The sequence below is a fragment of the Paramormyrops kingsleyae genome, chromosome 13 (genome assembly GCF_048594095.1).
Source record: "Paramormyrops kingsleyae isolate MSU_618 chromosome 13, PKINGS_0.4, whole genome shotgun sequence".
NCBI classification, from domain to species: Eukaryota; Metazoa; Chordata; class Actinopteri; order Osteoglossiformes; family Mormyridae; genus Paramormyrops; species Paramormyrops kingsleyae.
This window is the reverse complement of record NC_132809.1, coordinates 11220562-11236835: the sequence shown is the minus strand read 5'-3', so window position 1 is coordinate 11236835 and position 16274 is coordinate 11220562. Positions and strand designations below refer to the sequence as shown.

The window sequence follows — 16274 nt, the reverse complement described above, 5'->3', positions numbered from 1 at the left end:
TCATCATCCCAGAGCTTTTGAGTTCCATGGATCAGAGCCGAAGAGTGAAGATAAGCGAATCGTATTATTGCTTTGGGATCTTGCAAGATTTAGATCGAGCTGGGGAAAAGGGCTGAATCTGAGACAGAGCAATGAAAATGGACTTAAATACCATTATAGAGAAGATGAAAACTGGCGAACAAGATGCCGCATTGATGGCATTGCAGGCGTATAATAAGGAGGTAAATGTGCGTTATTAACTTGCAATTAATTATATTGTGTTTAAAATTCATGTAGGTTATAAATTACCATAAATAAATACACTGTGGAGAATTATATATGCATATATACAAATCTTACAGCAACTAAGCAAAGCAGATTAATTACTAAGAAATTGGCACGTATTAAGTTCCAACATCATACTGACCCAAAATTAACATTAAACGAAAAGTAGTCTTCATTAAAAGAATTGTGTTGCCAAAACATATAATCGACCGCAAACGACAGGGATATCGCGTTATTTGTTAATTCTACATTAAGCAACATGTCATCGTAGCTGCATATCATGCGCTACATGTAAACATGTTTTGCACAATGTATGATCATTAATGTAAGAGACATTGTGTTTATTCTGAGTTTTTTTTCTCTCCTTGTTCTTGCCTTCGTCAACAGCTGTTTCCATGCCGGTTTTAGCCTTCAACGCAAGGGTAGATGCATTATATAGCCTATAATAAACTATAGATGATGTAGTTATCGGTGCTGTCATGTAACACAACAATGTTTACTGAAATGAACAGAACTGTAATAACTACACGTAGGCTAACAGTCGTGTCAATAGCCTATGTATTTTTGTGCCGCCTTATTGTAAAAAATTAATTCTGCCGAAGCCGCATAAAGGTTTTTAGAGTAGAATCGGTGTAACTTGTTGAACGACGATACGGCACGTTATGTGCGCTAGTAAACAGTACAGCAGGACATGATTTTTTTAAAAATTATTATCTATATATTATAATGTTTATAATCTAAACTCTACTTGTTATTGTGGCGGTACAGGCTACAGCAGCGGTGCCTTGATGACAAAATGAGTAGCGTACTGTTACCATACTCTTACTACGGTATCCTTTGATTAACTCGGTTTCCAACTCTTTGATTAATATATCTGTAATAACGGGAGAAGCAGTTCAAGAAATTGTCATTCTAATGACTCCTAGTTAATTTGCAGCAGCATCATGAGGATGGTGGATATGTTTTGCACATGGGAATAATAAAATATTTTTAGTGGCATATTGTAATATGAAAATCTAATTTAAAATTGTTTTAACTTTTAATTAAAAGGAATATTCCAAAGAAATTGATCTTATCTGTGCTATAATGGATGGGCACCTTTATGGTTGCAAACTATGTCAGTTTTCCATTGCGGGCTTCATTCTTGGAAATCCTGTATCTACCAACAGAGAGAAATGACTGTTTGAAACTTGATGTCACTGGGGCCATCCATCTGTCCTTTCATCCGTGTGTCTGTGCATGTACCTTTGAGTGTGTGGTGTCACCACAATTGGATTAAGCTGAACGATCAGCACAAATAATTCCTCGGGCCCTACTAAATCCTGCACGCCTGACCGTCACCCGTTTTAGCCCAGTAAGTGAGCTTTTTCATCACGAGCATCCTGTCAGGTAAATGGTTTTATCAAATTTTGGATGCTGCCGGGATCCAACTGATGCCTCTTTTATAGAAACCTCCCTGGATAGTCAAGGACTATGCAATGAGACAAGCCAATGTTCATTAGGAGGTTACTCAGTCTGTGGCCTCGAAGTATTTTTCTGACTCACACGCCATTTCCTGTTTGCTACACATTCAGCTCAGGGACAAAAGTGGTGAGCCTCATTAATTACCAATATAACGGCAAAACTTCTCATTAAATAACCTGACTGAATGATTTAATCCACAAACAAGCAGCAATTTACTGACAGATGGTTTTCTCTTTTTGTGTGTCTCTTTTAGAAAAGCCAGTGCTTCATGTTTAACACTAACGAACAAGAAGAGAGAGAGGTATGGATATATTCATCGAAATTTCCATTTATGTGCAAGCAACATATTTCATTTACAGTATCAGAACTCTTGGAAAAGGGAATTTGGCCATTAAGCCTGTTTCCACAGAAACAGGTTCTGAGTTTAAGTCAGTCTGAAACACATCATATTTTATAACTGCAGGAACATGAAATGTTATAAGATGGACAGGACTAGGGAGTCCTGCACATGTTGGCACTTCTTGTGGAAATCATAATCAAATAAGGGTTTACAAATATGTTTTTAGAATGAGTACTGTAATAACTATCAATGGTTTCAACTGTTGATTATTTTTTAACTCTCTTCTCATCTTTACCCCTTTCTTGCCTGCCTTTGTGTTAGGATGGCCAGTTGCAAGAGGTATAAAAGTAGAAGATGTTTAACGTTGTAGTTCAGCGTGGCTGTAAAACCCAAGGCTTATTCCAGAATGACAGTAAGGCTTTACTTTCAGTGAGAAAATGGCGAATCATTCAAAATCTATGGGAATACTGACCACGATTGGCTTTTTTGAAATTGTGAATAAGAACCAGAGGGTTTTATTACACAGCAAAATGAATAAGCCCTAGGTTTACGTTATATTTTCTATGTTTCAAATAGTCCAAGCTAATCTATTTATAGGCTCTATGGAAGTTTTATAATGCGTCTTTACACAATGGAATTGTTAAATTTTGTTTCAGGGTATTTTCATTATCAAAACATAATTGGAGCACGTTTCCTCTGTAGCTAGCAAAAGATTTAGCTGATTTCTGTTAACGCATAAGGAGCGACCCACTCTTTCATTTTCAGCACCTGTCTCAAAATCTACTCCTGACACATTCGGCCCGTCAGCTACTGTCACCCGCACTGAATGATTGTCATTCATCTGCAGTTTTTAATTCCCCTGTGCACTAAAATCCAGAGGATGAACAAAATGATTACTAGGTTAACCAAAGACAGGATACTGTCTACTTGGTCTCTCTAATCTAGGAGTTTAAGCAAAGCAGCTTAGCAGATCTGGCTTGCTTTGGGTTTACATCAGTAGGGAACCTGGATGCCCCACAAGTCGTTTCTGGCTTCTTGCCTGGCTTTTCTGGAATGACATCAATGATTTACAAAGAGCCAAGCAGAGCTGGATGTCCTAGCATTTTATTCTCTATACCTGTTGTATTGTTCTCTGTGGTATTGTCTCTTCTATGGCTTGGAATAACACATCCACAAACATCAATTAAACCAGAATCCACAGATGACAGGTGTGTAATTGAGCAAAGGAGAAATGTAAATTCTAATTTACTACAAATAACCCTCTAATCAATATCTGCTCCTCTGTTCCGCATGTGCTTAGTGTGACCACAAGAAAAATGACTGATCTTTCCAATACAAGATAAGTGCAGACACTGTGTCCCCACAAAACAATTTACAGTCTTTATTGAGTTGCACATTTTACTGAAGTCATTCATTATAAATGCTTTGCTGAAATTTCCTGCAGCAGAGCTTTATCTGGAACAAGAGTAGTTAACTGTTCTGCCATCTTCAGTCCCATACAGCAACGATACAAGTTAGCCTGAGAAGAAGAGAAAGACAGACCAAGGTTTAGATTTCCTTGGATTTCAAAGCACTTCCTGTCTCCTTCCCCAGTCATGGTGGAAACAGTTGCCAAAAAACCCTTCTGAAGCTTCAGGCAGTCTGTTTACTAATCACAGAGCTAAATTTCCAATCACAGAGCTAAACTTCATCAATCCAATGGTCCTGCCCACAGTACCCTTTTAGAAGCTAATTGTAATTTTTGCAACAATTTCAACAGCCTTTGAGAGAACTCAAAAATGACAAGGCTTGGTGTTTTGATATTCACGGCATTACACCGGTTTTCACTCATAGCCAATCAGTGCTTAAGATCAGCACTGAGAAGGTGAAAATGCACAGAAATTTCATCATCCAGTCTCATCCAGCAATGCAAAGCAGCAATACTGATGCAGCATGGGTACTGCTGGTTTGAAAGGAAGTTAGAAGCTCAGCATAAAGAATGATAGAGCTTTAAGATTTAGAACAGATTGTATAAGATGCTCTTATTAAGTGAATCACTTCTGTAGGCCATTGAGACGGTCTGTCTTACTTTCACCATATTCTTAACAGTCAAAGATCTGCCCTGACTAAACCTTAAAGCCAGTGCAGTGGGCACTGTCCGCATGAATCTGTCACTAGGTGCTTTCATGATCGAGTCCTTAAATAGCATATTGCCCCCAGGTACAACTGCTGTGGCTGTGGGACATTATCACTGAAAGCTCTTTGTCCCTAAGCATCGATCTGACATCGATCTGAGCCATTTAAAAACAAGGTCTTTGCCCAGCCTCCTGCCATCTCTACTTAGCTCTTCTCCACTTCCCTTGTGCTGGTAGTAGGGATGAGGGGGATGGTTACCACTGTGCTTGTGCCCTCAGCGGCTGGGGGAGCTGGTCCTGGGCTTCCTGGGGAGGGACCTGCAGCCGTCCTGCCAGCTGGCCTGCCTGGAGACCATCCGCATCCTGTCGCGGGATAAGAACAGTCTGGGGCCTTTCGTCACGAGAGGCGCGATCCAGACGCTGAGTCGGCACGCGGGGTTGGCGCACAGCGAGGGCGCCACGCTCGAGATCCCCGACCTGGACGTGATCGTGGAGGCCCTCAAGTGCCTGTGTAACGTGGTCTTCAACAGCGAGGCGGCGCAGGAGGCTGGAGCCCGGCTGGGCCTGATGGGCAGCCTGGCCGAGCGGCTGAAGCAGTGTCGCGGGCGGGAGTGGAGCCACGAGGTACGCTTCTTCGACCTCCGGCTGACCTTCCTGCTGACGGCTCTCCGTGTGGATGCCCGCGTTCAGCTGGCCCGTGAGCTGCGGGGGGTCAGCCTCCTGGCGCATGCCCTGGATGCCACGCTGGGCCTGCGCTGGGTGGATACCTTCGAGGTGGCACGGGTCGATGCGGAGGAAGGGACCCCGCCCCCGTTGCTCGGCCGAGAGGAGACAGAGCGGACGATGGAGATCCTCAAGATTCTCTTCAACATCACCTACGACACCAACCGCCGCAAGGTAGACGAGGTGAGACTCGTATGGTAGCATCCATCTGCCCATTGCGTATAAAATCCCACATTGTGGGGATCTTCTCCTACATTGTACTTCTGATTAGGTTTTTGGCTCTTCATTTCCTTGGTAGGAGGAAGCGGCCACGTACAGGCACCTTGGAGCCATCCTCAGACACTGCCTGATGAGCTCGGCTGACGGGGAGGACCGCACCGAGGATTTACATAGGTGGGGGAAACACAGATGCGACAGTCACACTTACCACCATTGTGGGGTTTCTTATAAAGGGAGCAATTTGTCACCATTTATAGCGTTTGTCTTTCCTGAAAATTGGAACGGAGGAAATTGGATGTCTATGGAGATTTGCTCGCGAGACTCTATTATGCAGTCTCAAAGGGAATATTCCCAATCGAAATATGATTGCCGTTATAAAGAGCACACAGAGTTGGCTGGGGTTTCGGTCGTGCTGAGGAACCGCGTCGTCAGCACCGCCGAGGGGGGCCCACAATCCCTCACCGACAGCTTTGCATTATTTCCTGTTTGCCAAGCGATGAAGGAGTGAGTCAACAGATAGTGAGTCAATGGAATCCAGTGCTGTGGCTTTTCTGTGCTCGCTGTATTCGTGCCGCTTGTCTTTAACACCAAGACCCGTTTCACACATTTGTTGATCGGTCTAGAATTTCTCAGAATTCAATTATAAATTAACTATATTATGTTTACCTAAAACCTTTCACAAATATTAGCAATTTGGTCTGATGACATTTCTATCAACTGGTATGAAGATAGATATTTTTTATATTAAATCATCATTTATATTGAATCGCAGAGCAGAAAGCACAAAGTTGATTTAAAGAAACTGGATAAAAATGCTTTCTGCAGTTCCTCAAATGTGATCTGTAAAAATAAAAGATCCCTAGACATTTACAAAGACTGACTCACTGGCCATTTGCTTCACGGTAATAACCTAAAAAATTAGCCGGTGGAGATGCCTTGTTGGATTAAACTGGCCTGAGCCAAACATGCAATGCCAGTGTGTGTGTGACCTTGCTGAAGTGTGACCTCGTCTCCGTCCCCCTTCACAGCCACACGGTGAATCTGCTGGGGAACCTGCCACTACCTTGTTTGGATGTGCTACTCATTCCCAAGGTGCAGCAGGGTTCCATCGAGTACATGGGCGTCAACATGGATACCGTCAACATGCTACTGGAGTTCATGGAGAAGAGGCTGGATCGGGTGAGCATCATCGGTGACAGCAGAGTCCGGATTCGCTGGAGGCTCTTTGCACATGACAAGCGAGTGTGTCGTAACCAAAAGGCCAGGCTTCCGACTTTGGTCAGGTGGCTGGGGTGAGATATTCAAGTTTGCACACACTAGCGCATGAATGTACATGTATGTAACAGTTTTATTACCTAGTTGTAGGGTTTGCAAATTATTCCAACGCTTTTGGTGTGGCTAATTTTAGGTTTATAATGGAATAATATAGATTTGCCGTAAGATTTCTTACGTGAGTGTGAGTATCTGAAAGCATGCGTGTCATGGCAGATGTGAGCGAGTTGGCAGCCGCGGTAAGGCCCTCAAGGATTAGTGCACTCTAGTCTGATTGCATGACCCATTAAGTCACAGTACTTTGGTAATATGCTTATTACAACACTGTCTTCATTTTCAGTATTGCTATCACCATCTCCCCAATCCTTAGAGAGGAACTTTTAGTTATTTATCTGTGCAGACACCTGCAAGGTGCTTGTGGGTTAGGAGCTAGGCTGTCTGTTGTTGTTTTCAAACGTATTATGAAAGATACCTTAACGCCCTAAGGGGATTGCCCAGGTAGATCGCAGCTGGCCATGTTACCAATGCAGGGTGGTAGATTTATGGTTGCTGTCACGCGTCTGGCGAGACACTCAGGCTTTCAGACACTCACTCAATGTCAAATCTATATTATTCCATTATAAATGTAAAATTTGCTATATCAAAAGCACTAGGGTAGTTTGCAAACCCTACAGGCTATTTATAAGGTAATAAAACTGTTACAGACATGTAAATGTGTGTGCAGACTTGCCTGAATTGAAGATCTCATGCCAGTCATCTGACTGAAGTTGGGGACACCGTAGACAAGCTAAGACAGTCACATTGGCCGCAGGGCTGCTGACAGTTTCCATCCAAAGACTGGAGCATAAAACTAGGAACAAGTAGGTACAGCTTCAGGAGTTTGGTGTATGATCACCACCATCAGAGCTTAAGCCACTGCCTATGAATTGGCCATTTCTGCCATTTTCTGCAGCAGATCATAAAATGTATTTTTTTGTGCTGTATGTTTTATCTCCAGGGAAAAAAGGTGAAAGAGACCCTTCTACCTTCCTTGAATCTCCTGACAGAGAGTGCCCGCATCCACAGAGAGACCAGGAAGTTCCTGAGGATGAAGGTGGGGCCTACTACACTATCCCCCACCTACTCCGTGTATCTGGCTGTGAGTAGATACGGCGTGCTATTGTGAGTATGCTTGTTTTTCTTGTGGGACCGTGCACGTGAGCAGGTGCTGCCCCCACTGCGCGACGTCAAGAACCGGCCCGAGGTGGGCAGCGCCCCGCGTAACAAGCTGGTGCGTCTGATGACCTACATTGACACCGACGTCAAGCACTGTGCCGCCGAGTTCCTCTTCGTACTCTGCAAGGAGAGCGGTACGCAGGTGCCGCCTTGGTTCAGGACTCGCGGTCGCATGGCAACGGTGACACCTCTTCCAGTTTAGAAAAGAACTGGTTTTCTGTCACACACAAAATGCATTTTGTAAATGACACGCCCAACTTCTGAGAGTGATCAGCTGACGGCTCAGTGGACAGCACTGTAACCTCACACCTCCAGGGTTTGGGGTTTAGATCCCACTCCTACTGTGTGTGTGGTGATGCTTTTCCCATGATGCTTTGCATACTCCAACCTCCTCCTATAGTCCAAAGATATGAATTTCACGAAATGACACCTCTAAATTATCCGTAGTGTGTGGCCTGTGATGGACTGGCACCCCAGCCTTGGGAGGGCAGCACAGGGTTCCCATCAGCCAACTTTCCTTAGCACAGGCAGATTATTGCACAGTTCAGTTTCAAGAACACGGACAATGATGTCGGATTAAATTGCAGGGGGGGTCTGCGGTTTAAAATTTTTGTAAAACAATTCAGTTTTGTAAGTGGGTAAAATTATAACAGTTGCCCTGATATGTGATATGTATTATGGGATACATAACATAAATGACCATTTTCCAGTTCCGTGTTGTGGCACTTTTTACTCAGCTGTGTGTTGGATCCCCCCCCCCCCATCCCCACTGTAGTATCTCGGTTCATCAAGTACACGGGCTACGGCAATGCAGCTGGACTGCTGGCAGCTCGGGGCTTGATGCGAGGCGGAAGTAACCCCACCCATTACTCTGAGGATGACGACAGTGACACGGAGGAGTACAGGGAGGCCAAACCCCAGTGAGTGACATCACATCATGTGTGTGTAAGGTTGGGGGGGGTCGGGGGGGGTCACTGTACATCCAGGAGATACTGTTGGATCCCGGAAGTTCCTGTCATGACGTCATTCTGCCTCATCCTCCTTCCCCGTCAGCATAAACCCTGTGACCGGGCGCGTGGAGGACGAGCAGCCGAACCCTATGGAGGGCATGACGGAGGAGCAGAAGGAGCTGGAGGCCATGAAGCTAGTGAAGATGTTTGACAAGCTGTCCAGGTGAGAGGACACCTCCATCCCCAGGGCAGCCCAACCATATGGACTCGCTGCTTTTGGCTTCCTTTCTGATTCGACAGACACACTTTAATCTTCAGTTATTGGTCAACCTGTTATTTAGGTCATTTTTAACCACCTGGGCACAATTTGAGACATCAATGAATTCTGTGTGGTGTCCAGAAACACATGGCCCTCATGACAATAACAGCACTTATTACACTTCCAGTAATTTATCCACATTCTGACTATTCAGTAGCCATTCATCCTCCGAACACTAGGGGCAGTGTCTTTAGGGTGATTGGCTGACTGCCGGTCCATGCCAGTGCGATAAGGACACATGCTCTAGGATTACGGGCGGTGCCACAAAGAGCTGCAGCATGCCAACAGGCACGCAGGCACCCCTTCATGGCCCGTGCCCTGCCTCTCGGTAAGAGCCAATCGACGGGCTGTGGCTGACAGGGCCTCAAACAGCACATGCGCACAAACCCACCCCCTCCCCTTCCATACACCAACTCTGTGGGCTCCAGCCCCTAACTGCTAAAAATATCCGCATGCATTTCTGCAAGGAGACGTAAGTACAACCCTGTATGCCTTGATTTATGTGCCCCCAAGTGGCTCAGCCAGTGCGGCAGGTCTTTTTCAGCCCTAACGCTTCAGTTGTCACGCTTGTTTGTTTCGTGGCAGTGCTGCATTCCCAGCTTCCTCGGGGGGGGGGGGGGGGGCGGGTGTTTTCTGGCCAACTGCTTCTCAGCGCCTTCCTACAGACTCGTGGGCTTGACAGTGTCCGGTCACCAGGAGGGAAGGAAAAACAACACTCCCTAAGTTGCTGCTGGGCTCCTCTCTAGATCATGTGAACTGTCATGTGAACTGCAGTGTGAAAAATAGGCCATCTGCTCGACGCAGTTCCCTCTCTGGACACCAGAGGTCAGAGCACTGAGGACAGTGGAACCCGAAAGCCTATGTCTTCCTTTCATGGTGGCCAAGCAAGCATTCTGTGGTGTTTTGAAAATGAAAAATTACTTAGAATAGACATAATCTGGCTAGATACAGGCTTACATGACTTAATACACGACTTAATCAAGTTGTGACGTTATATTTGCAGAGGTCATGTGATCCAGCCCATGAAACTGACAGCTGATGGACAAATGACTGCCCTGGAAGCCGCCGACTTAGAGATGCTGAAGCCCCAACAACCAAGGCCACACAACTCCGTCAGTGATGAGGACAGCAATTAGGAAGTGGGGAGGGACTCGGGGTTTTTTCCTCAAATAGATCAGATGCTGTATTAGGTAGAGCTATGTAAAAAAAAAAAAAAAAGATTTACACTGTTGTGCTTATGTCACCAGCCTGGAGACTGGGTTCTGAACTCTTGCACAGCGTGAATATGACTATCGGACAAAAAGATACTAGATAATCTCTTTTTCGCTGTGCAAAAACTGTTTGTTTCCAAGAAATCACCTCATTTTCAGAACAGACAGAGAAATGACACGGTAAAAAGTGTAACACCTCTGACCCTCCCCCTTTCCCCTCTTACTGTGGTCCCATTGGCTAAGCATGCCCAGTGCTGTGCTCCCATTGGCTATCCACAAGCAGCACTTTAGAACAGCACTGGTAATTCAACGTCCAACTTCTTTTTCTCTTATTTTGCATAGTTCGTAAATGATCAGGTTTTACTGAGTTTAATCTTCAGTTCAGATACATGAATAAATTAATGAAGCAGGTGACACACAATCCACAATTTAGCCCTTTTAAAATGAGTTATCGATTTACTGTTTGTTTCTTGAAATATCACAGAACAAAAACGTTTAATATTTTTAGTGAAGTGTTGAACTTAAGTCATCTCAGAAGAATTTCATTTTATCAAAATGTTTTTGGGAGCTGTATTATTTAGAATAATTCAGGAATTAGGCAAAAACTAAAGGCAGAAAGATGAGGAAAATATAGTAAAAGACAAAATATCTGTATTTATGTTTAATTGAAACTTTTGAAAAAAGTTTCAGAATTGTCACCTCACATTCCTATTTTCTCCTGATCTAATAAAAGATTAAAGCAGCAGTTTAAACATTTATAATGACCAATTCTGCATTTATTTGGATGAAATGCTACTGAAGGAGAGAAACATTCTTGGTGGAAAGTTATCAGTAATTACTAATAATTTAAAGCTGGACCAAGCAGGTGCATCCCTGCTGCGGAGATGGGGCTGCTTCAGCTCTTCCCACATCATGGACAGTCGTGTCACATGCACATGTCACAGGTGTGCAGGGTGACAGCATGGCAGGCTCAGACACGGAGGGAGCTGGCCAGTCCAATGTCCTCCTGTCTGGGGCTCAGAGAAGGATGCTTGGTGATTGGTTGCCATTTGTAGGTAGCACAAATGGACAATATAGATTGTGTAGGGCAGAGTTTCCCAATCAGGCCCTCAGGGACCCACAGACAGCCCATGTATTGCGGATTGTCTGGCAAGGAGCTGGGAGGGAGCAAAAACATGGATCGACTGTGGGTGTCTGAGGATCGGATTGGGAAACGCTTGTGTAGGGCTTCCCAGGGGACTGAATACAGATACAGAAAAATTCAAATATCCTGTACATCCTTAGCCTCGATTAGGACAAATGAGAAAAGTGCATTTAGTCACGAACATTATTTCCTTGGTTTCCTCAGCTTTTCAAGGTCTTTATTTACATATGGGATTCTATATTAAATACTCATCAGTATAAACCCCATCTTGCTCTCGATGAGACACACAGGCACATATACAGGGGAGAGCGAACTTGGGGGTCAGAGCACAGGGTCAGTCAGTGAGCAGCACCCCTGGAGCTGGGGGTTAAGGGCCTCACTCAAGGGTCCAAGGATACAGTATGTGTTAGCCTCCTGAACTACACACCACTCCCTATAGGAACATAAGTGTGTCTAAACATGAATCTTCTACCAAGGGACTGCATCACTAAGCAGGATTTCTTTGTGAGCCAGATAACTTGTTGGATTTAAGGTACCCCAGTTTAAATGGACTTTTTCCTCATTCACTTACACTTAGCCCAGACTACCTTAAATCCAACAAGTCATCTGGCTAAGCAAGAAATCCAGCTTTGTGATACAGGCCCCAGGTTCAACTAACAAAATAAAACAAACAGCCAAAAACTCAAGTTTCACAGCCAACAGATTTTCAGTTCAGGTGAACTGGTGAATCGAAAATGGCTAAAGTGTAAGAGTATCACATGATGGGCTGGCCATCCATTCAGGGTGTGCAGCACCTTAATGCCTACATGCCTTAATAGGTGCATGTGTTTGTGTGTGTGTGTGTGTGTGTGAGCATCACAGCTTTTGATTGCTGTTAGTCATCAGCGAATCCAGCTCCTCCTTGCAGTCCATAGCGTCCACCAGCCTGCGGACTCCATCCACGATGTCACCCAACTGGATCACGTCGTTGTGCCGAGGGGAGCGGCTGGCAAAGGGCCCTACGAGATCTCGATTGATCAGGAGACGCGGCACAGAGTTGCGAACGGCATAGGCCAGGCTGGCAAAAGGCTCCACCTGCACCAGATCATTACAAGATGGTATCAGTTAATGGCTGAGGCCCCAGTGCTCACAAATCATGACCTACTGCCGTCTCCAGAACTTTCTTTATAATGTGAACTTCAGGTTTTCCATTTTCTTCCTGAACTCCACGGTTCTTTGACTGGTCGGACTCACCTCCAGTGCTGTCCCCATGACGATGAGTAGGTCAGCGACGGGGAAGTCGGTGAGGTACGAGAAGAACTGGAGAGGAAGCTCCTCACCAAAGAAAATGATATCGGGCTTGATGACACCCTTGCAGGTAGAGCACTTGGGGACTGTCCCTGCCATTATGCCAGGCTGTCAGGCATCAGGAAGAAGAAGTAGTTATTAAATATTTTTAAAAATATATACAAGTACAGAATCAAGTAAGTCATTTTAATTATTTAACTCACAATTTGAACATTTAAACTCCACACTTGATTTAAAAGCTGATTTGAATGATTTTATTAATGTTCTCTTACGCCTCCCGGTAAAAAATGACTGCATAACTACATAGGTGGAAAAACGAGTTCGATGTTTGTGGTTATTTTTAAACATTCTCCATGGGCCCTGTACTGCATAAGCACTGGATGGTGGACAGGTGGGATAATGCCACTGCAAAAGATCATTTTTACGAATCCCAGATTTCGCCTGAAATAGGCTTGGTGCCAGGGCGTCCCTCTACCCAGCGACCAGCATCCGAGGGCAGTACAGCACGGGGGCAGTACAGCACGGGGGCAGTACAGCACGGGGGCAGTTCCACACGAGGGCAGTACCGCACGGGGGCAGTACCGCACGGGACACTCACCCGCAGCTCCTCGCCGGGGTATTCCTTCCGGCAAACAGTGCAGGTGGCTGTGGAAAATGTTCCGTGGGCTTCCACCAGCTTCCGAGGAGGTATCCCAGCCACTGCAATCACACGGCATATTTTACACACATGGCTTAGGTGGGAATTCCACTGAATATTAGTAATACAATAAATGGTTACTGACACCCAGCACAACAAAAGTCCAAAACAGATAAATTAGCGAGCTGTTTTACTGCTATCTATCTGTCTATCTATCTGTATATCTACCTATCTATTGGAGCACACGCCTGCAGACTGCGGCAGGTTACTCACTCCGCTCCAGCCCGTCGATGTTCTGCGTGTACAGCTTCAGCAGCTGGCCTTTATCATGCAGGAGTCGCACGAAGTAATGCGCCACGTTGGGCCGGTAGTTCCCCGGGTACAGCTCCTTGGCCAATGCGAAAAAGGGGTTGGGATTATGCTGGAAGTAACTGATATCAAAGATGGCTTCAGCGTATGGTAGGTTGTACTGCTGCAGGTTGTCATACAGACCGCTGCCAGGCGATCTGTACGCATAAAAAAAATACAAATAATATTTATAATTCAATATGGGGGCTTGGCCAAACACATCCACATGCAATCCATAAGTCATTTCACTATATAGAGGAATTAAAGGAGAATATTCACCTGAAGTCTGGGATTCCGCTTGGTGTGCTGATTCCCGCTCCCACCATAACCACTATCTTCTCATATTCCCGCTCTCTAATGCCCCGGGCAATATCCTCCAAGGTTTTCTGTGTTGGGGGGGTACCACCTCCTAGTGTGAACTGTCCCCGGTCGCAGCTCCAAAAACGAAAATGCCTCCTGAGAATGAAGAGAGGACTGCTTGCTACACGTTATCTCAAATGCAGCAAAAGTGAAGGGGGGGGGGATCAAACTGCAGATTGACAGCTGGCGGCTACACACCCATCAGATGGAGCGAGAAGCTGCCGAAGTCTTGTTCCTAAGCTTCCTAAGCAGTCATGTTTAAGGTGAAGGGCAGTAGCTCTCTCTGACGCAAAGCACGACAGCCCCCTCTGCTTCGCCGCAAAAGTAAAGTGATGTTCTGAAACACAGAGGTGGATTGTGAGGGTTATGAGTGGATTCTGAAAAGAAGATTGAACATTCTAGTTCAGGGAGGAGCAAAGCAGTTACATTTTACATTTCAGGATGTATGTAAACATAGACAGCCGTGCTATTTTGGGCCCAATGAAATCATATCATATTGGGCCCCCAATGCAGACCAATGAAATTATGTTCCAATTTTTTAGGGCCCCTGACTTGACACTTTTATGGCCCCCTAGAATATAAATAATAAAGAAATGACAAAGACACCTGTGCGTCACATCTTGCCGTACCTCAAAGCAAAAAACAATTTTCTTCTTGAACTCATGCAGTCTGAACACTACACAGATGTTAACAAGGGATGACATAAATCAGTGTTCTTACAGCAGCTGAAAAATGCTGCCTTATGGACGGTGTACCATGGCAGGTGAAAGGTTGGGTAAAACGATGACCTAGATACCGGGGTGTGCACTGCATCCTCCAGAACGGCATGCAAGGGTCCTGTTATGAACTTTAACTCTATATCTATCAAGTGTGAAACTTATTCAGCTAAACATGTTAGGCTCCATCTGGCTTCTGACAGACAGGACAGCATATGTGTGGTTGGGCAAACTGATGCTGGAGTATGTGCGTTCTACCTTCATTTTGTCTCCGTACACAAATGATTGAATATCTGGTGACCAGTCTGACACACTGCTGAAATGTGCTGATGACTTCATTCGGATAGACTTTATTTCTAATGGGGATGATTCCATATACTGACAAGAGGTGGAATATCTGCCATCCTGGTTGAGTCATTCAAGTTCTTGAACACTGTCAGTCAAGAGGGATAAGCACATCACCATCATCACAAAAACACAATAGCATATAATGTTCCTCTGAAGCATGTTGTCCGATCTGCAGAAATGATTACCACCTGCAGCTTTCTTTCAATCCAGGAACTGTATGAATACAGGATAAGGAGGTGTACTGGGAAAAGCATGGCTGATATCTGCTGTGAGAAGTAACACCCGCTCCAAAAACTCCCCTCTGGTAAACGCCTACAGAACAGAAGTAGTAAATCAAGTTGCCACTGGAACAGATTCTTCCCTCGTGCCTGAGCTTCTAATTAAGCAGAACTGGCCAGGATTCTAATTAGGGCGACCACAGTGCAACATGCATATGGACATCCTGGGGGCCAAACTGCATTCCTTTTTGCACTACTAAGCAGTGTACCCTGAGAGGATAGAGAACTGTACAGTTAAGGGGTCTCCAACCTCTTTTTGCAATGAGCTACTTTTGCAAAGAAAATACCCTGGCTTGCCACGACTCGGGGTCCCTCGGTATTTTTTTTATTTTATTTTTTATTTTTTGGGGGGGGGGTGGGATTGATTGTAAGTTGTATCGCGATCGATTAGAGATGCCTTGGACATCGACCTGTTGGCGAATACTGATACAGTGTAGTGTTCTAATAAATTGTATTTATTTTGTTCTGCATTTAATGTAGGACGTCACCAAAACAAATCCCTCGAATATATGTGTAATATCCTTGGTGAATACATTTGATTCTGATACTGTCGAGGTTAAAGGTATAAATTAAGTAGAATATATCTGTAGTGTTTAACCACAAATTACAATAGCATTATAAAATGAAAAATGGAATATTAACAGTTATTACATTGATCATTATATACAATACATATGTCATCCAAGGCTATATATATTTCACAAATCACACACACTGTCATATATGTTTTACCTTTCATAGAAGAAATTCGTATTGCCTTTGACCTTATATTTTCACAAAATCTTAAGCGCGGAAGCCGAATCAACGTGGAAGTCATCATGTTCGCTTCATTTATTCATAGAATAATTTATTTAGTTTACAAAACTTGGACTTTACTGAATTAGATTGAACCCCATAACGAGGAAAATAAAATACTCACGCAACTACAAAAACAGAGCTTTTGCGCTCTTAGATGGGTCACTAAACCAAGGGACAAAAATAGTATAAATACCGTAATATCCCTTAATTTGATCTCAGGGAAATGAAATGTATAATTATATATTACTATTTCTCCATTTCCATTTT

The 16274-nt window shown here is 44.4% G+C and overlaps 2 protein-coding genes across 5 annotated transcripts; one reads left to right on the top strand and one right to left on the bottom strand.

Annotated features, from left to right (window-relative positions):
* Positions 1 to 10852, top strand: ric8a (RIC8 guanine nucleotide exchange factor A). 2 transcript variants are annotated; one of them, XM_023842204.2, is made up of 11 exons: positions 1 to 221; positions 1982 to 2029; positions 2390 to 2407; positions 4462 to 5088; positions 5204 to 5298; positions 6153 to 6303; positions 7394 to 7489; positions 7601 to 7745; positions 8387 to 8531; positions 8665 to 8784; positions 9884 to 10852. In XM_023842204.2, exons 1-11 carry the CDS (start codon positions 132 to 134, stop codon positions 10014 to 10016), a joined length of 1668 nt encoding a protein of 555 aa, XP_023697972.1. In that variant the 5' UTR covers positions 1 to 131; the 3' UTR covers positions 10017 to 10852. The 2 variants fall into 2 exon arrangements, with proteins under 2 accessions (XP_023697972.1, XP_023697974.1); XM_023842206.2 differs by lacking the exon at positions 2390 to 2407.
* A 578-nt stretch (positions 10853 to 11430) lies between these two features.
* sirt3 (sirtuin 3) lies at positions 11431 to 16183 on the bottom strand. Of its 3 annotated transcripts, XM_023842210.2 has the most exons (8): positions 15120 to 15441; positions 14842 to 15016; positions 14066 to 14204; positions 13787 to 13963; positions 13433 to 13665; positions 13121 to 13221; positions 12469 to 12630; positions 11431 to 12309 (listed from the first exon to the last, which is right to left on the bottom strand). In XM_023842210.2, exons 2-8 carry the CDS (start codon positions 14999 to 15001, stop codon positions 12091 to 12093), a joined length of 1191 nt encoding a protein of 396 aa, XP_023697978.2. In that variant the 5' UTR covers positions 15002 to 15016; positions 15120 to 15441; the 3' UTR covers positions 11431 to 12090. The 3 variants fall into 3 exon arrangements, with proteins under 3 accessions (XP_023697978.2, XP_023697979.2, XP_023697977.2); XM_023842211.2 differs by lacking the exons at positions 14842 to 15016; positions 15120 to 15441 and adding an exon at positions 15942 to 16183; XM_023842209.2 differs by having other exon boundaries at positions 14842 to 15441.
* Between the last annotated feature and the right edge of the window lie 91 nt (positions 16184 to 16274).

Excerpts from the sequence above, each read along its gene's own strand:
- ric8a (XM_023842204.2), top strand. The coding sequence starts at position 132 with ATGAAAATGGACTTAAATACCATTATAGAGAAGATGAAAACTGGCGAA. Across the intron at positions 7,490-7,600 it reads GGAAGTTCCTGAGGATGAAG|GTGCTGCCCCCACTGCGCGA; the intron begins GTGGGGCCTACT and ends GCACGTGAGCAG. Across the intron at positions 8,785-9,883 it reads ATGTTTGACAAGCTGTCCAG|AGGTCATGTGATCCAGCCCA; the intron begins GTGAGAGGACAC and ends TTATATTTGCAG.
- sirt3 (XM_023842209.2), bottom strand. The coding sequence starts at position 15,001 with ATGACTCAACCAGGATGGCAGATATTCCACCTCTTGTCAGTATATGGA. Across the intron at positions 13,222-13,432 it reads CATCGACGGGCTGGAGCGGA|TGGCTGGGATACCTCCTCGG; the intron begins GTGAGTAACCTG and ends GTGTGATTGCAG. Across the intron at positions 12,631-13,120 it reads ACCCCGGCGAGGAGCTGCGG|CCTGGCATAATGGCAGGGAC; the intron begins GTGAGTGTCCCG and ends GATGCCTGACAG.